This window comes from Cyprinodon tularosa, unplaced genomic scaffold (genome assembly GCF_016077235.1).
Source record: "Cyprinodon tularosa strain WSP-4 unplaced genomic scaffold, ASM1607723v1 ctg867, whole genome shotgun sequence".
Taxonomy (NCBI): Eukaryota; Metazoa; Chordata; class Actinopteri; order Cyprinodontiformes; family Cyprinodontidae; genus Cyprinodon; species Cyprinodon tularosa.
Genome location: NW_024039637.1, coordinates 863,121 through 886,402, shown reverse-complemented (window position 1 = coordinate 886,402; position 23,282 = coordinate 863,121). Strand labels below are relative to the sequence as shown.

Below are 23,282 nucleotides of genomic sequence, written 5' to 3'. Positions count from 1 at the left end.
TCAATTAAGCTAACCAGGGATTTTAATGTAGCTGGAATATTACAGCAGAACTGCTGCTCAGTGGAACAGTGGGTAACACTGCTGCCTTGCAGCAAGAAGGCTCTGGATTTCAAACTGCATCCAACATTCCTATGGCAGAGCTTCTAACATCAACTTCAGAAACATGTTCCTTTCATCTGAAACTCTTCTGCCTCCTCTCTTTTAAAACAGTTTTCCTTAGAGAGACAATTAAATCACCATCTAAAGTCAGACACGTCTCACAACAAGCAGCCTGTTTTCAGTTCCTGCAAACAGGTTTTTCTGGGTATCCTTCATATTTCTGAGCAACATAAGAGATTCCCTTCAGGCTCCGCCTCCATTACAGGTGAAGCTCTGACTCCTTCCAGAAAGCAGCTCAGCCTCAGGTTCACCTGTCAAGTCTCTTCAGCACTTTGGGAAGTTTGAGCAAACTGTAAGTTTATTTTTCTTCATAGTTAAACTTTGACTTTAAAAAAACTTCTGATTTCAGCTCAAAGTTGGATAAGTTTTATGTTTAAAGGAAGATGTAGAAGATTATAAAATATCTGATCAACATGATGAAGAGTTGATGTTCAGTTATGTTATTCATTAAATTAAATAATTCTTTGTTTTTAATTAAACTTTCATCCTACCTTTTTAAAGTCAGACACAACAGCTTACTGATGCTTCTTTTATCCTTTCAAAGTCAAATTAGGTTACATTTAGTTAAACTCCCTTTTCAAAGTGGTTCAGTTTGTTTCAGCTTTAACTGAGATGTAAAAAATTATCAAATTTTATAGTTTGATGTTTGGAAGAGGCAGCATTTAACCAGTTAAATCTTTCAGCAGCAGTATGAAACAGTCTGACTCATCTAGACCTACATTCTGGGATTATGCAGCTCCTTCAGTCAGACTTTCCAGTCAAACTGGAATCCATGCATTCCTTTAACACCAACCTTTACTTTATGTTTAAAAACTGAGCTCTTGAACACTTTTTTTCCAATTTAGCATTAGGTGCAGCTATAGGTGGGAATCAGTGAATGTAAATGTAGCTTCATCCTGTGTGTTCTTGGCTGCAGGTCCATGTGTGTGAGCTAATATTAAGTGAGCATCATGGATCAGTGTGAGGACAGAGAGGACAGAGTCCCTCCCTCTAAAACCACTCTGTGTGGAGAACATGAGGACCAGAGCAAAGCTCAAAGGTCAGATCACCATCTCTAACTGTCCAGGACTCTTCTCCATGTCAGAGCTCAGCATGAACATCAACAAACCATTTTTATTCACAGAAACCCTGCAGAACCAGAACCTGGACACAAACCCAGCTGTGTGTCATTAAAGAGCAATAATTCAAAGTTAGCTATTTTTGACTTTAAATCAGATCAACCTTCATCATCAATCAGGTGAGCTGTTTCTATGTTCCACTAATTAGCTTAAACTAACTTCATTCCAACATATTAATGTGAACACAACTTTTTCTCTCACATGTCTGTTCAAATGTGAAGCAGTGAGTGATGCTGTGCAGTGAGGCTAAATAATGGAAATAATCAAAAGATTGTTTTGTGATGATATGAAATGATCTTTTGAGATGATATCGGAGATAAAATCAGTTGTTCGTCCATCCAGTTGAATCTTTCTGGATCACCTTGTGTCACATTAGTGAACCAGAGTTGGTGCTTCTGCAGAGCTTAAGGTGATGCACATGTAGGAAAGTCATGATGCTGATTCAACTATTAGATGGAAACTAAATCATCAAACTAAATCTGATGGAAAACATGATCTCTCACTGTTATCTGCAAACATCAGTGAAATCAGCAGCTTCTAAAGTTCATCTGTTTTCATTCAAAATGATCATCAGTCTGATCATTAGCAAACTGCTCCACAGTCTCCTTCAGAAGCCGCTACATGTCATCAGAATTACAAGATCGTTGACCTGCTGCTGGGAGAAAGTTTGATGATAACAAAAGGAATCTTTGTGGGAAATTTAATGTGGATTACTATGAAAGGTCCTTGAATTCACCACCATGGACTGTATTGCAATACAAAGCTCAGAAATGATCAGCTGAGAATAAGGCTGCTGCTCTAAAGGTCTTTAATCATCAGTTTAAGACTAGAAACCCAAAGCTCATCCCTTATTAATTATCATCAGGGCTAATTACTAATCTTTCATTGATGTACGGTTTACAGTGAATTAGACACACTGTGGGGCATTTTAGAGTTATGGGCTTCACTGTTTAACTTTAAATACATTATTAGACTGAGAATGAATTGAGGTATTTTTTTCTTCAGGATGCGACAGAACCTCAAACCAGAACCCAGCCGTGTGTCTTTAAAAAGCAACATATCAAAAGGTCTCTATATTGATTTTAAATCAGACCAACCTTCAGCTGCAAAGAGGTGAGCTTTGCTAAACACTGTAACCGGATGAAACTTAACTGACTCATTTTTAAAGTTTTATTCCATATTTTATTCCTACTAATGAAGCTGTTTGTTTGTGTCTTTGGTTCACCTGTTTGTGCAGCAGGAGTCAGGCTGAATTCAGCTAAAGCCATAATTCAGTTGAAACATCTTAACCTGCCTGTGCTTATATAGCACATTTTTTTTACTCAGGAGACTTTAATAAGGCACTTTGCACTACATCCAGTCATTCACCCATTCACACACACACACAAACACTCTACTAGTTGTTAGCTACATTGCAGCCACAGCCGCTGTAAAATTGCGTCATGTGACCACCAGATGTAGGCAATGTGGGTGAATGGTCTTGTCCAAGCATACAATGACACTAAAAGGCAGAGTTTGGGCTTGAACTGACAACCCTTCGGTTGCAGGACAAACTCCTGAATCTGACTTTCACAGAAATAATCAGTGACAGAAAAACTTTTTGCCAGTTCAGAGTCTAGTGGATCATTTTGTTGCTGAATTTGTGCTTACGATGTTTTTTCTTTCTCAGTTTGAATTCATATGTTATTATTAAGAGATTATATTAAGAGAAAGAATTGAAGAGGAAAATATTCTGAGATAAATGACCAAATCAACATCCAACCCTTTCATTCGATCACTTTTAACTTGAAGGTTTTACTGTGACACTGTAATTGGATAAAAATACGCAAATGCAAATGTTTAAGGCAGGTTTTTACTGGTGATGAATATAGGAAGCAAAAACAAAATATCTCACATGTGGAAAAATATCTAAACATCTCTTACATGCATTCAATTTTCTTTTTAATTAATTTACTTTTGCTTGAAACTAAAACTAAAATATGAAGTTTTCTTTTTCCAAGGATAGAAATCAAACTTGTTTTCCATTCATATACCAAGAGGTTTATTTGGGGGAATGTTTTGTTTCTATTTATGTTCAGGTGCATTTTGTTAGTTTGGAAATTGGTGTTTGGTTTGGTTAACTAGTCTCTTTTTGTGTGTATTTGGTTGATTCAATAATTCAAATTGTCTGAAATAAATTCCTATTTATTCATTCATTTAAAGTAAACTGATGTATTGTTCCAGTCACCTCCTTACTGAACACCAACATTATTTCTGTCCATGAATCCTCCTCCTGGTTCTCTGCAGATGTTGGACCATGTTTATCATGAAGCAAATAGATTAATCACAGGATGTAAAGCTCTAACCTTCATTTGGACTTAGCTCTGTCGGATTAACTTGCCTTTATTGTTCTCACACAGGGTGCTGCTCTGGAATATTTTCAGGAACTAATCAGTTATTGGTTGAATAATTGTCTCCAGTTTCCTGTCAGTCATTGAAACAGTGGAGCTACAGCATCTGATCACAGACTAGGATTAGATTTACTGATTAATCAGTAGGGTTAGGGGAGGTTTTCTAACAGACTGCAACACAGTTTTGTTTAAGATACATCTTTCTGCACAATGACATGCAGTGTCACAGTGAGATTATTTTGGTTAGATGGAATAATAATAATAATAATAATAATAATAATGTAGAAATAACCTGAAACCATAATAAAAACACAACAAATGTTTGAACAAATGACTTCAATAATCTAACAAATGAACATCTACCAAACTAATGTACCATATTTTCACGACTATAAGGCGCACTTAAACGTCTTTTTTTTCCCTCAAAATGTGCGGTGCGCCCTTTGGTGCGGTGCGCCCTATGTGTGTTGTAACTGCGACTTTTGAGACCACCTCAATGAGGAGATGATGAAAGAGTGGCTGAATGTAAGGAGAGCAGGTGTTTTTTTTCCACTCATCACCATCGCTGTTAATCTGTGACTCCATGCGTGCCCATCTCACAGCTGATGTGAAAAACATGGGGAAACAAATTAACCCTGTGCTCGCTGTTCAACCGCTCGACATCGGTGTGAACCGGACCCAGCAGGTGCAGCAGAAGCAGCGAGTTTACATGCAAAGTCAATGGTTGACGCGCGTATAGGCGCAGCAAAAGGTCCCGCAGCGTGTTTTGAGCAGCAGGCGCAGCGCGTCAGGAGCGTTTAAGCATCTGGCGCCAACGCGCTGCTGCTGCTCGAGATGGAAAAATTGAAGTTTTGCTGCTGGACGTGCCGCATCAACCAATCAGAGAAGCTGATCTGGGAGCTGACAGCGAGACAGACACAGCGCTCTGATGACATATGAACGCAAATGAAAAAGGCTGGATGGATGATGAGATGATAAGAGCGTGGCTGAGGGAGGTGTATGTGAGGAGACAAGGTGGTTTTTTTCCACGCATCACCATCGCTGCGTGCCCATCTCACAGCCGATGTGAAAAAAACGGTGAATCAAATGAACGCTGTGCTCGCCGTTATCCCGGGGGGTCTGACAAAGGAACTTCAACCGCTCGACATCGGTGTGAAGCGGCCGTTCAAAGTAAGGCTGCGAGCGGCGTGGGAGCGATGGATGACAGACTGAGACCACAGTTTCAGGATAAGTGGAAGGCAGCGCCGGGCAAGTTACGCCACCGTTTGCGGATGGATTGTAGATGGACTAACGTGTCTGCTGGCTCTGTTGTTCAAGCTTTCGCAAAAGCCGGCATTATTTCTGAGGAGCCGCGCTGCACGGAAAGTGACTCTGACAGCGAAGAAGGGGAAATTGGCATGTCTGATTTAGCGCAGCTGTTTAATTCAGAAACAGAGGATGATGACTTTGATGGGTTTGATTAATACTTTGTAATAAATACATGAATAAAGCACAATCATAGTCAGTTTTGCTCCCGCTCTATTTTTCTACTTGAAAACTTAATTCAACAGCAGCCTCTGGGCGGGTCTCCTCCTCTTCACCGCGGTGGCTGGCAGGTGTTTTTTCATCTAAATAATCTAAATCTTGCAGCTATATTTGCTGTGATCAGTGGGAATAAACTGTCGGAGGCGCTCAGACCCCCACATACCAGCGGTGCACCGACATCCCTTCAACAGCAGCCTCTAGGCTGGGTAGCCTCCGGGTTCACCGCGGCGGCTGGCAGGTGTTTTTCATCTAAATAATTTTAACTGCAGGCACCAGGATACTGGTAATAAAAGCGAACATATTCTGTCGGCAGGTTTCAGGATTTTAAGTTAATTTAGGGGTTATCACAGCGCTCTGTGTCATCTGCGATGTGTCTGTCTCACGGCCAGCTCCCAGGTTTGATTAATACTTTGTAATAAATACATGAATAAAGCACAGTCATACTCAGTTTTGCACCCGCTGTATTTTTAAATACGCAGTAGAGGTATTTAAAGGTAGTAGAGGACATGTACCTGTATATATAAAACACGCCCTATAGTCCGGTGCGCCTTATGTGTGTGTTAAATACAGAAATGGGACACATAACTGAGACTGCGCCTTTTAGTACGGTGCGCCTTATGGTCGTGAAAATACGGTACATTCAGTAATACAATATAATGATTTGAAGAAATCGAAATGTCCACAACTGAATCTCTGGTGAACAATCAGCTTCATATACTTCTGGATGTTCAGTTTCAAATTTCTCAGCAAATGAAACAATTGAAACTGTAGAGGTCTAAGGGTTCAGCCATTTTTTTTTATAAAGTTACATGGCATCTCAAACTCTGCTCAGGTAGGAGCTTCCTCTCAGGTGACAGTCCTTCCCATTTTGTAGCTTTAAGAGCAGGACACCACAAGTACCTTGGTCTTTGCCTGTTTGTTGTTTTACAGAATGTGAGTTAATGCTTCCTGGTTCCTCCACAGAGTGGACCAGCAGAACTCTGTGCTTCCCAGTGGTCCATCTGCCCAGCAGCATCAAACCCAGCTGGACTCCATATTTATGGTTTGTACATGTACTACAACTATTTCTCAATAGGTTCTGTTGAAAGTCATCTCCATGCTGTACTTTGTACACCAAAGAACAATCATTCTGTCCAAATTGGATGAGTTTGTCTCCATTATCTCAGTCTGATGTGTCCTTAATATATTATTCTGTTCAGCTGCTAGAAGAAAACATTGTTAGTTTTGTGAAAAATGAGCTGAAGAAAATCCAGAAGATTCTGAGTCCAGCTGATCCAGAAGGCTCAAAGATTGTGTGGGAGGATGAGGAGGTGTTGGAAGGCGAGGATGAAGAACAGAAGAGGAGCAGCAGGGAAGCTTTGGTGAAGATCACCCTAAACTTCCTGTGGAGAATGAAGCAGGAGAAGCTGGCTGAACGTCTGCAGAGCAGTAAGAGGATTTCTATACAGATTTAAGCTGATGGATAAATCGTCAATTTATTCCAGTCAGAAGAGTAGGAGGAATAGATGGTCCATTGATAGGAATAGTTTCAGTACTGAAGATTTCCTTTTATCTTTCAGAGCTTTTTGCCTCATTTAGTCAACCTAAACTTAAATCCAGTCTGAAGAAGAGGTTCCAGTCTGTGTTTGAGGGGATCGCTAAAGCAGGAAGTCCAACCCTTCTGAACCAGATCTACACAGAGCTCTACATCACAGAGGGAGGGACTGGGGGGGTCAATGATGAACATGAGGTCAGACAGATTGAAACAGCATCCAGGAAACCACACAGACCAGAAACAACAATCAGACAAGAAGACATCTTTAAAGTCCCACCTGGAAGAGATCAACCAATCAGAACAATGATGACAAAGGGAGTGGCTGGCATTGGGAAAACAGTCTTAACACAGAAGTTCACTCTGGACTGGGCTGAAGGCAAAGCCCACCAGAACATCCAGTTCATATTTCCATTCACCTTCAGAGAGCTGAATGTGCTGAAAGACAAAAAGTTCAGCTTGGTGGAACTTGTTCATCACTTCTTTACTGAAACCAAAAGAATCTGCAGCTTTGATCACTTCCAGGTTCTGTTAATCTTTGATGGTCTGGATGAGAGTCGACTTCCTCTGGACTTCCACAACAAGGAGATCCTGACTGATATTACAGAGGCCACTTCATTGGATGTTCTGCTGACAAACCTTATCAGGGGGAAACTGCTTCCCTCTGCTCTCCTCTGGATAACCACAAGACCTGCAGCAGCCAATCAGATCCCTCCTGACTGTGTTGGCATGGTGACAGAGGTCAGAGGGTTCAATGACCCACAGAAGGAGGAGTACTTCAGGAAGAGGTTCAGAGATGAGGAGCAGGCCAGCAGGATCATCTCCCACATCAATAGATCTAGAAGCATCCAGATAATGTGCCATGTTCCAGTCTTCTGCTGGATCACTGCTACGGTTCTGGAGGCTGTGTTGGAGACCAGAGAGGGAGGAGAGCTGCCCAACACCCTGACTGAGATGTACATCCACTTCCTGGTGGTTCAGACCAAAGCGAAGAAGATCAAGTATGATGGAGGAGCTGAGACAGATCCACACTGGAGTCCAGAGAGCAGGAAGATGATTGAGTGTCTGGGAAAACTGGCTTTTGATCAGCTGCAGAAAGGAAACTTGATTTTCTATGAATCAGACCTGAAAGAGTGTGGCATTGATATCAGAGCTGCCTCAGTTTACTCAGGAGTGTTCACAGAGATCTTTAAAGAGGAGAGAGGGCTGTACCAGAACCAGGACAAGGTGTTCTGCTTCGTCCATCTGAGTGTTCAGGAGTTTCTGGCTGCTCTTCATGTTCATCTGACCTTCATCAAGGATGGAGTCAATCTAATGAAAGAACAACAAAAAAATTCTGATATGCCTAAATTATCTAAGAAGGTGAACCTAAGAAGTCTCCATCAGAGAGCTGTCGACAAGGCCTTACAGAGTCCAAATGGACACCTGGACTTGTTCCTCCGCTTCCTCCTGGGTCTTTCAGTGCAGACCAATCAGACTCTCCTACAAGGTCTGATGACAAAGACAGGAAGTAGCTCACTGACCAATCAGGAAACAGTTCAGTACATCAAGAAGAAGATCAATAAGAACCTGTCTGCAGAGAAAAGCATCAACCTGTTCCAATGTTTGAATGAACTGAATGATCGCTCACTGGTCCAGGAGATCCAGCAGTCTCTGAGATCAGGAAGTCTCTCCACAGATAAACTGTCTCCTGCTCAGTATTCAGCTCTGGCCTTCATCTTAGTGACATCAGGAGATGATCTCAATTCATTTGACCTGAAGAAATACTCTGCTTCAGAGGAGGCTCTTCTCAGGCTGCTGCCAGTGGTCAAAGCTTCAAAAACAATTCTGTAAGTACTGATGGAATAAGGTTTTCTATACCAAGTGCTAAAACCAGAAAGTATCACTATTATTTTGATTAAACTTATGTTTTCACTTTCTGTATTATGAAAGTATCTTTTGTAAGAATTACAACAAGTCAAAACATTTACAGACTGACATTTCTCTAATAGTTTTGAATAAGATTTTTAATATTAGCACAAAATGATTTATCTTGTCAAAGTGGAACAACTTTTCAATTATTTGTTTCTTTTATTGTTGTATATCATGGATTATGTTTGTCTTCGCTAGAAATACAGACAGAAATTAAGTTATATTTATAAGCTTTAAAGTAGGAAATGTTAAAACACCTTAATATTACAGCTTATTTCTGGAGAATGACAAAGCTAAGATCCTGTGAGACTTCCAGATGCAGACAGACAAAATGGTCGTGGCCAACCAACTACACATGTTGATCATTGATAAACAGCAGAGGACTGCAGTAGTGATCGATGTGGCCATCCCATATTATGGAAATATCACGAAAAAAGAAGATGAGATATGGCCCCAGGGAGGAACTAGTAAGAGCCAGGATGGTGAAGACAACTTAGTACCCGTGGCCACCTGAGCACTGGGGTAGAAACCCCCACAATGGAAAAGTGGTTCCAATAGATGCCTGGAGAAACTGCAGAGATCTTGGTTCAGAAATGCAGAATTCTTTGGGACATCTAAGAAAGAATCCTCAAGGGAGGACCAAGCTGGAGATGAAAACCACATACCAAATAATTTCAACTATTTTCCTTGGGATTTTGGCGTGTGAGAGAAAAATGTGAAAAAGTTATCAGTCGTTATTTTTCTTCCCAATAATTTCAGCACCAGGCTGTCACACAGCCACTTACCTGTTCACCGTGTTTCACCCCTGTCAAGATAAAGCACACCATTAAACATATGTTTAGCGTTGACATCCGTTACAAGCCACATTTGGATGCCAAACTTATCTGGTATATGTGTCATGTATTGCAGAAAGCTGCATCAGGCCTTGGTGGGAAGGAGCTGTTCATCCACAGTGATGTCAGCTCCAGGTTTGTAGCAGGAGATGCTGTGTTCTACAAACCCTACCCAGACCTCATTTATCAGCACAAATGTTGAAATACGGACGTGTCCAGTCCTAAGCTCTTTATTATAAAATCTCAGACGTCTCCCTCTATTTTATCCATTGCTCACCGTGGTCCACACTGTGCCATCCTTTGCCCTCTCCTGTCGATCTGCTGAGAGGAGGAGGGGTTGACTGGGGGCTGAGCGAAGTCACCCTCAGCTGATTGTGGAGATACTGTATAGATAAAGTTTATTAGTTGTACTACTCTTTGTCACTATGATTTCACTATAACAGTTTATCATATTATAATCACTTTATCCAAAGCTTTAACAAAAGTTTCCCTATTGTCTGATGGGTCACTGACACATCTGCTTTTGTCCGGGTGTGGTTGATTATCCTCAGACTTGCTGTCAGAGTCAAAGCCACTGCCTACCGACCAGTCATCATCATCGGTCTCTCCATCTCCACCCAAATCGCTATCATGAATATTCTGAATCATTTCAAAAGCCTGTTTCTCAGTTAGATTTCTTTTGAAAGCCATTTTTTGTATTAGTCAAAGATTCCAGGGTGTTCTGGGTAGAATGTTGGTTGCTGGGCAACAGTACTGAACATGCATCAACTGCAGGAAGAATTTACTATGAAACTAATAGAGCCGTCAATTCGGGGGTTCGAGGTAAAATTAACCTTATTTATTTTTCAGGATTTTTTATTTTATTTAAAAAACAACGTGTAAATAAAAAAAAGAAAAGAAATGGGAAAAGTCAGGTTACATGACCAACATATGATTGATATAAATAAAGTTAATTCACTTTAAAACCTCAGAAATGTAAAAAAGACGGCCTTGGGAATTCTACTGTTAAGCTTCAAGAGCTGGTGAATTTGTTTTTTTCATTTCTATCTCTGTCTCTTCAGACTGATTGACTGTAACCTCTCAGAGAGAAGCTGTAAAGCTCTGGCCTCAGTTCTCAGCTCCCAGTCCTCTAATCTGAGAGAGATGGATCTAAGTAACAACAAGCTGCAGGATTCTGGAGTGGAGCTGCTGTCTTCTGGACTGAAGAGTCCAAACTGCAAATTGGAAACTCTCAGGTCTCATCACTCATTCATATCATTCTTTTTTTAATTTCTTTTCATTTCCTTTTTTACTACATTTATGTTGAATGTTTATGTGATAAACTTAGTAAGCATTCCTCCTATTAGTCTATCTAATCTTTTGTTTTTCAACTTATTGTCATTACACTGTCACTAGTACAGAGCAAATAAATGAACTCTCTGCATTTAAACCCATCCCTTTGGGGAGCACTGGGCTGCCACCACTCCCCTCTATACTTGACACTTTGATCCATCAATACTCAGACTGATAAACACTTGGAGTTCAGAGCATTGCCCAAACAACGCTGGAATAGAACCTAAAACAGCCATCCCATAAAAAGTATTACAGGTTTTGACCGTGTCTGTAAATTGAATGAATAATGCCTTATATTCCTCCTGAAGACATCCATAATGTTTCTGTTCTAAACTAAGTGAGTAATGCTACATCTGTATAGCACCTTGAAAATAGAGAAACCAAACCATGCAGTGTCACAATCATCATGCCCCAAATGGTTTGCAGTCAATGTAGGACACCTGGTAATCCAGTGGGGTAACCTTGTGGGCGTTCAGAGCCATTTTTGAAAAGTTGATCATTATCTAGGGGTCAACTGATCCCTTTGTTATCATAGCTGCTTTGAGCCATTGGAGCTTGAGTTCTGGATGTCTCCACATTCCACTATCTGTAATTTTATGTCTCTTTATGTGGCATCAGTTGTGCCACCATCAAGTATGCCTACAGTAGTGCAGCTGTGCTCATGTCTTCCACAGGCAGCATAAGGAAACTGATTAGTGAGCACAGGATACTGTACCTACTCATATTTCTCAGTTACCTCAAGATCCATTTTGTTGGATTGTCATAAAGCCTACAGGTACAGTCAAGATGAAAATGCTCTCCATAACAGTTGTTTCAGTGTATACAAGACTGCTTTAGTGTCCCTCCAGACCGAACCAATAGTATGTTATTAGCACCACGTGCATGTGCAATCACCTGGCATTCTTGACCAGATCCAAAGGTCCATAAGGAACCTGAATGACCATATTTCTTGTGTCTAATGTAAAACCCCATTGTAGTTTTCTGGAACTAATGGGGTTGGCTAACCTAAGCTCCTTAAAATCATCTCAACCTTTAATAGCTGGTGATTAGCCTTCCTACCACAGAGTAAAACACAGAAATAAAAAGAACAATAAAGTCTACTTTAAATAAATACATGGCCTCTGTGTATGTTAGTGTTAATTTCGTTAACGAAAACTAAACAAAAATATTTTCGTCAACGCACATTTTTCACCGAACGAAAACTAGACGAGACGAGATGAAAATCCCCACTAATAAAAGAGTAAATCAGAAATAATTTTTGTGGACTAATAAAGACGAGACAAAAATTTAGTTCGGTAAATAAAGACTGGGCTAAAATTCCGTAAAATATTCCAAAAATATCCACTGGACTTGGTTTCCAAGATTTGAAGACGTTTCGCCACCTCTCCAGGAAGCTTTCTCAATTCAATTCAAATTCAACTGAACTGAAAAAGTTCAGAATGAACTATGACCTGGTCTTGTGTGTATATATGTGTGTGTGTATATATATATATATATATATATATATATATATATATATATATATATATATATATATATATACACATATGTGTATTCTATATTTAATGGTTCTTACCCAGTTCAGAAAAGGGAGACACTCTTCGTCTAAAAGTTCTGAAATAAAAATGTATTCAACACAAATCCAACTTTCGACCATGAAGTGTGAAAGTCAGTGAAATCAATGGTGTATGGTAAGCATTGGTGGATGGATGTGGAAGTGTTGAATTGTTTAGCACAATCATCTCCAAAGCTAAAGGCAGCAGTGTACCTGTGGAGGAGGGCAGAGAAGAGTTAATAAAAAGTGAGGGTTTAAAAACTAAGCGCCTTACCAGGTCCTCAGTTGCCCCATATCAGTAACCAGTGCTGGAAATAAAAGGTAAATGCCCGAATCAGCCACAAGGGGTCCTGCAGGATCAGAACAGTGGAACAAAAATACTGACCCAATTTAGGGTTTCTGTTATTATCAGAGCAAACCATGATAATTCTGACTGTTCATGGATTGAGACAGTTTTTCTGTCCAAATAAAATCAATTTCTTCCTCTTTGACTTGTTTCATTTTGTCTCTCAGACTTAGATCCTGTAACCTCTCAGGGAGAAGTTGTGAAGTTCTCTCATCAGTTCTGAGGTCCAAGTCCTGCTGTCTGAGAGAGGTTTACCTGCAGAACAACAACCTCCAAGATTCAGGGGAGAAGTTTCTGTCTGGTTTGGACTGGACAGTATTCAGGTTAGGATTCATCAACCTGGTTCTTCTTGGTTCTAAAGAGGAACAGTATTCTTTGTTTCACAAATCTACCGTATTTTCATGACTATAAGGCGCACTTATACGTCTTTTTTTCCCCTCAAAATGTGCGGTGCGCCCTTTGGTGCGGTGCGCCCTATGTGTGTTGTAACTGCGACTTTTGAGACCACCTCATTGAGGAGATGATGAAAGAGTGGCTGAATGTAAGGAGACCAGGTGTTTTTTTTCCACCCCTCACCATCGCTGTTAATATGTAACTCCATGCGTGCCCATCTCACAGCCGATGTGAAAAAAAGGTGAATCAAATGAACGCTGTGCTCACCGTTATCCCGGGGGTTCAAAGTAAGGCTGCGAGCGGCGTGGGAGCGATGGATGACAGACGGAGACCACAGTTTCAGGATAAGTGGAAGGCAGCGCCGGGCAAGTTACGCCACCGTTTGCGGATGGATTGTAGATGCTTGGACTAACGTGTCTGCTGGCTCTGTTGTTCAAGCTTTTGCAAAAGCCGGCATTATTTCTGAGGAGCCGCGCTGCACGGAAAGTGACTGACAGCGAAGAAGGGGAAACTGGCATGTCTGATTTAGCGCAGCTGTTTAATTCAGAAACAGAGGATGATGACTTTGATGGGTTTGATTAATACTTTGTAATAAATACATGAATAAAGCACAATCATACTCAGTTTTGCTCCCTTTTATTTTTCTACCTGAAAACTTAATTCATCAGCAGCCTCTGGGCGGGTCTCCTCCTCTTCACCGCGGCGGCTGGCAGGTGTTTTTTCATCTAAATAATCTAAATCTTGCAGCTATATTTGCTCTGATCAGTGGTAATAAAGTAGTTTTAATATGTTTTTAAGTGAGAAAGTCCACCTGAAAACTTCATAATTGCAGTCAGTTCATCCAGATTATCTATTTCTGTCGGAGCCGCTCAGACCCCCACATACCAGCGGTGCGCCGACAGTAAATCCCTTCAACAGCAGCCTCTAGGCTGGGCAGCCTCCGGGTTCATGCAGTGGCTGGCAGGTGTTTTTCATCTAAATAATTTAAACTGCAGGCACCAGGATACCGGTAATAAAAGCGAACATATTCCGTCGGCAGGTTTCAGGATTTTAAGTTAATTTAGGAGTGATCACAGCGCTGTGTCATCTGCGATGTGTCTGTCTCACGGCCAGCTGCCAGGTTTGATTAATACTTTGTAATAAATACATGAATAAAGCACAATCATACTCAGTTTTGCCCCCGCTGTATTTTTAAATACGCAGTAGAGGTATTTAAAGGTAGTAGAGGACATGTACCTGTATATAAAAAACGCGCCCTATAGTCTGGTGCGCCTTATGTGTGTGTTAAATACAGAAATGGGACACATAACTGAGACTGCGCCTTTTAGTACGGTGCGCCTTATGGTCGTGAAAATACGGTAAATCTTTTAAATGCTACGTTGATTATGTTCTGGTAAAGCCTTCTGAGTTTCTCAGCTGAACAGACAGCAGTTAGTTCATCATCTGTTTCATTATCTCAATTAAAATCATGGTGACCATTATCAAGTGCTGTCCAGGTCCCTCTGACCCGACGGGGCTTTGATGGAATTCCTCTTTAAATTCACTTTTCACTTTAGTTCTAACTATGTCCAGAACATAAACTATTTTGGCCCTTCTAGAACTATCTACTCACCGATTCTTGAAAAGTCTGTAGACTCCAGATGGCCTCCAGAGATATGCCTCCCTTCAAAGAACAAAGCAGGAGGACATAAATAATGACACAGCAAACACAGGAGAACCATCTGGAGTCAGAACCAGAATGAGTGAACAAACACACGATCATCCAGTTTCCAGTGGATGATGGTTGCTGGTTCCCCAGTTTTTGGACATCAAACTGGATCATCTGTGTCCAGAGTAAAGTTCCAGCAGAACATCAGAGATCTGAACCTTGTCTGCTTCTCTGAGACATGGAGAACCCCAGTGGTTCTGGACCTCACATTGATACGGTCCAGATATTTTACCCGCAATCAGTGGACAGAGCAGCAAAGGCAGGGACATCAGCAGGTGCTGGAGTGTGTGTCATATCTAATAACAGATGTTTTGATGGTGCGGACATCTGAACACTTTCCCATTCTGATTCAGCACATCTGGAGCATCTGTCCATCAGTTTACTTGCTCTGACCATCCTTCTGTCTCAGAACATTTCCATCAGTAAATAACACAGCTGTCTATATTCCACCTCAGGCAATATGTGAGAGCTCTTCAAACTGGAGATGAAGAGTCAGACTGGATAGTGTCCTCCTCCTGCCTGATTAAAAAGATGAGATTTAAAAAAATGAGTTCAAACTGGGTTAAAACATGACGGCTAGAGGACGGGACTTTAGAGACGCTCCCTTCAAATGGACGGGTCCAAATGTTGTACAGTTGGATTCTGAGTGAAGAACAGAACCAAGTAATGTCTGCTGTGGCAGAACCTTCAGTACTGAGACAGGAAAATCCACCTTGGTTGATTTGAACTCTTTAATATCCACAGTAGGAAATGAGGAGAATTGGGTCCAGAGGCCTGGCTGACTGCAGCTTGGCTGACAGACATGAGCCAAGGTTCCTCAGTCATCAGCTAGCTTTATACAGCATAGCTCATTGTTAGCAGCTGACAGACAGTACAGGCTGCATCATGTTGTCTGATTCTGATCTATCAGTTTTGTTTCTCCCACAATGGCTCAGACAACGTGTGCAGCAGGTCACAGAGTCCAAATGACGCAGATCTAGTTCTTCCAGCAGCATGTCAGAGTGGAATCTGATCTGATCTATTACAATCAGTCTATTTGTAAAAATAAAAAAAAGAAGTGGGATGGTGGATTTTTTTCCTTTTTAGGCATAAAGCCTAATGAATATTATCTATTAACCTAAAAGCAATATGCATGGTATGGTTGTTACATGTCAGGTACGCCAGTCATTGACCTTGACCAAGGCACCTTACAGTAGAACTGCAGTCAGTCACTCCACAGGTCTGGATATCACTGCCCATACATAGTTAGCATGGCTATCACTGTCCCTACAGAGGTAGGTACTAATGCAGAGGACAAATTTCCCACTGGGATCAGCTTCATTGTCATGGTAGGACACTTCTCTGAGTTTATTTTGCTCAGGCTACTCGTAACCCCAAAAACCTGCCAAATATTGAAAGGTTTATATTTTTGCCATGACTGTTAATTTATAGTAGAATTTTTTTACATTCGGTGATAGAATGTCACAGGGGATGGTATAGAGGGATGGTAATTTAAGAAGGGTTTTTTTTTAAGGGGCATACCATCCCCCTTCAACCCTGCTTAACTTGAGTACTGATTACAATGTCCATGTTTTCCTGCTGAAAGACACTGATGGTCTGACCCCCCCTCCTCCTTTCAGGGAGCCTGATGGAGTCCGATGGTTGAAACCAGGTCTGAGGAAGTGTAAGTGTGTTTTTCATTGGTTTCATGAAATCAAAGCAGCTTACATTCAACCATCTTCAAACTGTCCATTATTCATTCAGGAGGTGTGGTGTCAAAAGTACACACATTTGTTACTTAAGTAGAAGTATAAATACTGCAATTTAAAAACACTCTGGTAAAAGTTGAATTATCAACTTGACCTCTTTTCTCAAGTAAAAGTAAAAAAGTATGTGCTCCAAAACGTACTTAAAGTATAACGGTATCCTTTAAAAAAAAACAACCAGATGCCACTATATGAATTGAAAGCTCAATTTTTCGACAATTACAAAAATTCTTTGGGATAGGACCAACATCTTTTAATGATTCCGACATTGTAGCATGGCATAGACAATTCGCATTTGCAGTTTGAAGAACATCTGCTTGCTTCTGTTGATTTTCTTTAGCTAACCAATGAGTGTTTGCATTATATGACTCATCCAATTACACTAGTTTTCACTAGATGTGGATGGCGCCAATGATCTTCATTGGATGGCTCACATGATTTGAAATAAATGTTTATAAACATTAAACCAGGGGTAACTATTTAAAAATCAGCAGGGTCAGAATAAAGAAAATCCTCAACCACTAAAGGTCCAGAGACCTTTTTAATGATCTGTTTCTTTAAACAGAATTTAACACTGAAATTAGGTGTTTATGCATTCATGTTATACATTGAATTTTTAACTAAATCTTAAAAAAAAGAAATTTTTTCCAATCTTTCAGTTTGTTATATAGACAATTTCTTGATTCACAGATTTTAAAAACCACTGAACTGACATTCACCTTTTTTTCTCTTTCTTTTTTCTGTCTTAATGAGAGCAGTGGGCTTTAGGCTACCCTGCAAGGCTTTAAACCTGGGTTTGAATGGTGACAAAGCTATTCCCAAAGCACATATCATGTTGCTCATTTTGATCCTTATTTATTTATTTATTTATTTTTGATTCTGTTCATGGTGGAGAATCCTACTTCCCAGCAGCAGGTTGAGCCAAACATACTCAAAATGTTTAGGCTCTGCTCCGGTCCGGCCATGTAAAGATCCACTATTTCAATCACACCAAACAGGAAAAAGAATGGTGAGAAGATCTGGTTTGTCAAATTAAAATATAGTAACAACAGATCATTAACTACAAATTAGAGCATAATTCTTATACATTTCAAAAATCTAACACCATTTATTTAAATTATTAAATGCAAAATATTGGTATTTCAACAGACCAGGAAGCAGATTTCTCATCTCCACCAGAAACTGCACATCTGCTGGATGCTGATGGGGATTTTTTTTAATATGTCATATTAAATAAAGTGTTAATTTCTGCATGTTTTGCTCCTACGAATTAAATATTTAGTGTTAAAGCTCCGAGGATGAGTCGGAGCGCAGAAATACGGGGGGAACAGCGAACGCTGTAAGCTTTGCTTTGCACAGGCAGTCTGGACGGAGATGCTGCTGGGCAGAGATGGAGGATGTGGTATTTCAGGGTAACCGGACAACATGGAGTGATTTATAAATGCTTTAAATTAGGTTGGGTCCAGATTAGCCAGCAGGTGGGTCCGGATCTGGACTGCGCTCCACTAATCCGTGACCTCTGGTAAAGATACCTAAAAAGTGTTAGAAGTATTTGTACTTCATTACTTGAAACCTCTGTTCAGGAGTCATCATCAAAGTGTCAATAAATGATCAATAATTGCAGCTGGATTGTGTTTGTTCTCTCCATCAGATTCCTGTCAGCTCACAATCGACACAAATACAGTGAGCAGAAAATTGAAACTGTCTGAAGACAACAGGAATGTGACATATGTGGAGGAGCTTCAGTCGTATCCTGATCATCCAGACAGATTTGATTACTGGCCTCAGCTGCTGTGTGGTGATGGTCTGACTGGTCGCTGTTACTGGGAGGTTGAGTGGAGAGGAGAAGTTTATATATCAGTGAGTTACAGAAGAATTAGGAGGAAAGGAAACAGTGGAGACGGTGTGTTTGGATACAATGATCATTCCTGGAGTCTGAGCTGCTCTGATGGTAAAGCTTTCTCTGTCTGGCACAATAAGGAGAAACCATCTTCCTCCTCCTCCTCCTCCTCTGTCTCTAACAGAGTAGCAGTGTATGTGGACCATCCTGCTGGCATTCTGTCCTTCTACAGAGTCTCATCTGACTCACTGATCCACCTCTTCACCTTCAACACCACATTCACTGAACCTCTTTATCCTGGATTCTGCATCCGTTCTGATTCCTTAGTGTTTCTGTGTTGAGTCTAAAGAGTCTCCTCCAGTCAGAGCAACTCTCTCCTAGTCAACAGACTGTTTAGTCTCTCCATGTCTGTCTCTTTCACTCAGAAACATTTTCACACTTAGTCGGTTTCTTTCTTAAACTCCTGGAAAAGATTCCTTGTAAACTTCGTCCTCTTCCAGTCCTTAAAGAAAGAAGCTGGGATTATTCCAGGATCCAAAGGTTTGGTTCTGTTTCCACTCAAACCTTCATTTAGGGTTTTTCCACCAATGAGCTTCCAGTGCTATACCAAGGCTGCTCCTGCTGGAGCTGGTTCTGTTCTGGTTCTTTCCATCTCTTCTAGTAAATGTTTGATCCTGGCTCTTAATCTCACCATCAGAGGAAGTTTGAACATTTCTCTCTTCAATCTTTTCTGTCCTGTTTCTTCTTTGTGTCTCTAATGTAGTTTTTCTTCCTCTTATCTGGACAGTTTTGTTCATTAGTCACAGATAAACAGGCTGCCTCCTCAGGATCTGTGGGCTGTGAAGGTCTGGGTTTCTGCTATGTTTTAATCAGCCAGATCAGTTCCCAATACGACTTCTTATGAGACTGTTTCTAGAAGGAGAATCATTCCAGACTATCTGTTGCTGAAGTGCAGATTATGGAAATATCTGAGTCTATAAAATGATTTGCTGCTAGTTTTCTGAGTCTTATTTTGAAAATAAATTTACCAGTTTTAATAGAAACATTAAAAGCTCACATTTTGAGTTTTTAACCAATTTGTATCTGTTTTATCGACTGTTTTATTGTATGAAATTGTGATTTAAAAAGCTTCTTTGTAATAAAGTATTATACTTTATCATATCCCAATATTTGAAATAATAAATGTTGATCCTGTCAATTAGTTCTCTGTTCAGAAGTGTTCTCTGTGTCTCTTTACAGTCTCTGTATTTAAGTGGAAATGTGATTTTAATTCCTGGAACATCAGATATAAACTGATTGAAACACTAGTTCAGACGTCATCTGGGTTTTCATTTCACTTTGCAGTTAAATAATTTTTCCCGACTAAAATGATCACATTAAACTCCCAACCCAGCTAAGAAATTTAGCTACTAAAGCTGATTAGAATTTAACGTCTGCTGTTTATTGGATCTGGAAAAGGAAAAAGACCTAAAGAGGAACTGGAAATGATTTAAAAAGAATTTTTCAGAAAGTGTCCTGTCTAGCAATGTGGCAATAACAATAATTGTCTTTATGCCAAAAAGAGAGAGAGAGAGGATATAAAAGGGAGATAACGATAATACATGTACAACCAACCTGCACAACCAACGGATAAAGTATAAGTGATGCAATACTATCGCTAAAGTATAAGTATATAGTATTATTTAATCTGACATGTATACTGTGGAGGCTGAAGATAAGAATATGGGCTTTCTGTATGGAAGTGAATCTCTAAGTACCTGGAGCCGAGCACCTGTAGTGGTTTGTGAGAGTGCACTTGTGCATGTAAAGTTTATCCAAAGGAAAAATGATCAGTAATGATTGTAAGCAGCCAAAGGTGCGCTCCTAAAGAGCACCGAGGCTAGCACTGGGGGACCCAAAGCCACAGATGCCCAAAGGGACCCCAAGAGCAAAGGTGCCAAGGAGGGGCTAACTGTAAAAATCCGACCCCACACCAAGGGAGGAGGAGCAGTGATTGGAGTAGGGGCATTGAAAGTACCTTTTTTTTTTTAGAAATTAGTAATCTATCTAATTACTTTGACAGTAACTATAATGCAGTTACAATTGCCGTTACTGCACGTTATTCAGGTCGCACAATTAACCTTTTTTTCATGATAGGACTCATGCGCGCCTTGTCATGAGAGAGGGGAGGATGAGATTTGCTGATGTATAGTGAGATTCTGTCCTTCAGTTGGGTAGGTGGGTGTTTCTGCTGGCGGGTGTTAATGTACAGCACACACAGAGAGATGGAGAGTGAGGAGGATCCAGCAGCAAAACAGCGTTTTCCAGATGGAAATACCAGTGTTACATCGAACTGCGTTTCCCCATCAAATACTGAGCGTGAAGGATCAAATGTTAGCCTATATGGAGAAAGGGAGAAATTGGGATGGATGGATGGATGGATGGATGGATGGATGGATGGATGGATGGATGGATGGATGGATGGATGGATGTAAAGTTGGATAGATGGATGGATGGATGGATGGATGGATGGATGTAAAGTTGGATAGATGGATGGATGGATGGATAGATAGATGTAAAGTTGGATGGATGGATGGATGGATGGATGGATGGATGGATGGATGGATGGATGGATGGATAGATGTATGGATGAATGGATGGATGGATGGATGGATGAATGGATGGATGGATGGATAGATGTATGTATGTATGTATGTATGGATGGATGGATGTATGTATGGATGGATGGATAGATGGATAGATGGATGGATCTATGGATAGACGGATGGATGTATGGATGGATGGAAAGATAGATAGATGGAAAGATCGATAGATAGATACGCTATCCAACGGGGTTTATAGGCCCAGCAGATAGTGTCCCCCCGATGTCTTTACATTGAGTTGCAATAAATGCAAAACTCTCTGCTGGGACTTGTCTTTGTCATCTACTCTATTCAGCTGGCTTTTGAAACACACGGCAAGAAGGTGGGGGCCGGGTGGTGAGGGTTAAGGGGGCGAGAAACACAAAAGTAATGTAATAGTTACTTTTACTGGTAACTAGTTACTTTTATTGTGGAGTACCACAGTTACTTTTTGGGAGAAGGAACTATGTAACTATAACTAATTACTTTTTCAAAGTGACGTGCCCAACACTGAGGAGGAGAGACGGCCTGAGGAAAATCCCCAGCCACCAAAATGCCAGAGCCCCTAGAAACCGCGGGAGCGAGTCCGCAAGCTCTGGGCACCCGAGGTCGGGAGCCCCGACCAGAAGGAGCCGTCAGGAATAAGCACCGAGTACCACCAGTGCACCGGTGAGCCCAAGTACCAGCCAGCAGAAAGGGGCATGACACACGATGGACCTAGAGGACACTTGATACGTTCTTGGGAGAGGGAGCAGTTCAGACCTAAACCTGACAAGTAAACAAATATATAAAGAAAAAAAAAAAGAGTTTTCTCACCCCATCGTGGGGTGGTATGTGTCATCCTCAAGCTCGGGTCGTCTACCAGAGGCTTGGGAGTTTGAGGGTTCTGCGCAGTATCTTAGCTGTTCCTAGGATTGTGCTCTTTTGGACAGAGACCTCTGATGTTTTACCTGGAATCTGCTGTAGCCACTCTCCCAGTTTTTGGGTCACAGCCCCCAGTGCTCCATTTACCACTGACACCACTGCTGCTCTTACTTTCCACATCTTTTCTAGCTCCTCTTTCAGCCCTTGGTACTTCTCAAGCTTCTCGTGTTCTTTCTTCTTGATGTTGCTGTCGCTTGGGATTGCCACATCTATTACTACTGCCTTCTTCTGCTGTTTGTCGATCAACACGTTGTCTGGTTGTTTAGCCATCACCTGTTTGTCAGTCTGGATCTTGAAGTCCCATAGGATCTTAGCTCGGTCATTCTCAACTACCTTAGGAGGTGTCTTCCATTTTGACCTTGGGACTTCCAGCCCATACTCATGGCAGATGTTCCTGTACACTATGACAGCTACCTGGTTGTGGTGTTCCATGTATGCACTTCCTGCCTGCATTTTACACCCTGCTGTTATGTGCTGTATTGTTTCAGAGGCATCTTTGCACAGTCTGCATCGGGGGTCCTGCCTGGTGTGGTAGACCCTGGCCTCTATTGATCTTGTACTGAGTGCCTGTTCTTGTGCTGCCATGATTAGTGCCTCTGTGCTGTCCTTCAGTCCAGCCTTTTCCAGCCACTGGTAGGATTTTTTGACATCAGCCACTTCTTCTATTTGTCTGTGGTATACACCGTGCAGCGGCTTGTCCCTCCATGTTGGTTCTCCTTCCCCTTTATTGTCCTCACTTTCGGTTTTCTCCTGTCTGAGGTATTCGCCAAGCCATTTGTCTTTGGGGGCCATCTTCCTGATGTATTCCTGGATCTTAGTTGTTTCATCCTGGACAGTGGTCTTGACACTCACTAGCCCTCGGCCTCCCTCGCTACGCATGGTATACAGTCTCAGTGTGCTGGATTTGGGGTGGAATTCTCCATGCATTGTGAGGAGCTTTCTTGTCTTGATGTCAGTAGTCTCTATCTCCTCTTTTGGCCAGTTTATTATACCAGTGGGGTATCTGATGACTGATAGGGCATATGTGTTGATGGCTTGGATCTTGTTTTTCCCATTCAGCTGACTTTTCAGGACCTGCTTTACTCTTTGTAGGTATTTAGCTGTGGCAGCCTTTCTTGCTATCTCCTCGTGGTTTCAGTTAGCCTGTGGCACCCCAAGGTATTTGTAGCTGTCCTGAACATCTGTAATGTGGCCTTCTGGTAGTTCAACCCCCTCGGTTCTGATCATCTTCCTCTCTTTGAGACCATGCGACCGCAATTGTCCAGTCCGAATGACATCGCAAGGTCGTTGCTGTAGATCCTGGTAGTGTGGAGCAGTGAGTCGATGTCTCGCTCACTCCTGGCATACAGCTT

General features: G+C 41.3%; 2 protein-coding genes across 2 annotated transcripts in view; both read left to right on the top strand.

Annotated features, from left to right (window-relative positions):
- The first annotated feature begins 362 nt into the window (after nucleotides 1–362).
- LOC119775312 overlaps nucleotides 363–23,282 on the top strand; it is a 101,952-nt gene continuing 79,032 nt past the window's right edge. Inside the window, 1 exon segment of the mRNA XM_038273244.1 lies at nucleotides 363–451. The gene's annotated coding sequence lies outside the window, so the exon portion shown is untranslated.
- Nucleotides 1,258–19,237, top strand: LOC119775313 (NACHT, LRR and PYD domains-containing protein 4E-like). Its single transcript, XM_038273245.1, has 9 exons — nucleotides 1,258–1,396; nucleotides 2,283–2,390; nucleotides 6,155–6,233; nucleotides 6,391–6,619; nucleotides 6,751–8,551; nucleotides 10,528–10,701; nucleotides 12,867–13,022; nucleotides 16,420–16,463; nucleotides 18,197–19,237. Exons 2-9 carry the CDS (start codon nucleotides 2,284–2,286, stop codon nucleotides 18,724–18,726), a joined length of 3,120 nt encoding a protein of 1,039 aa, XP_038129173.1. The 5' UTR covers nucleotides 1,258–1,396; nucleotide 2,283; the 3' UTR covers nucleotides 18,727–19,237.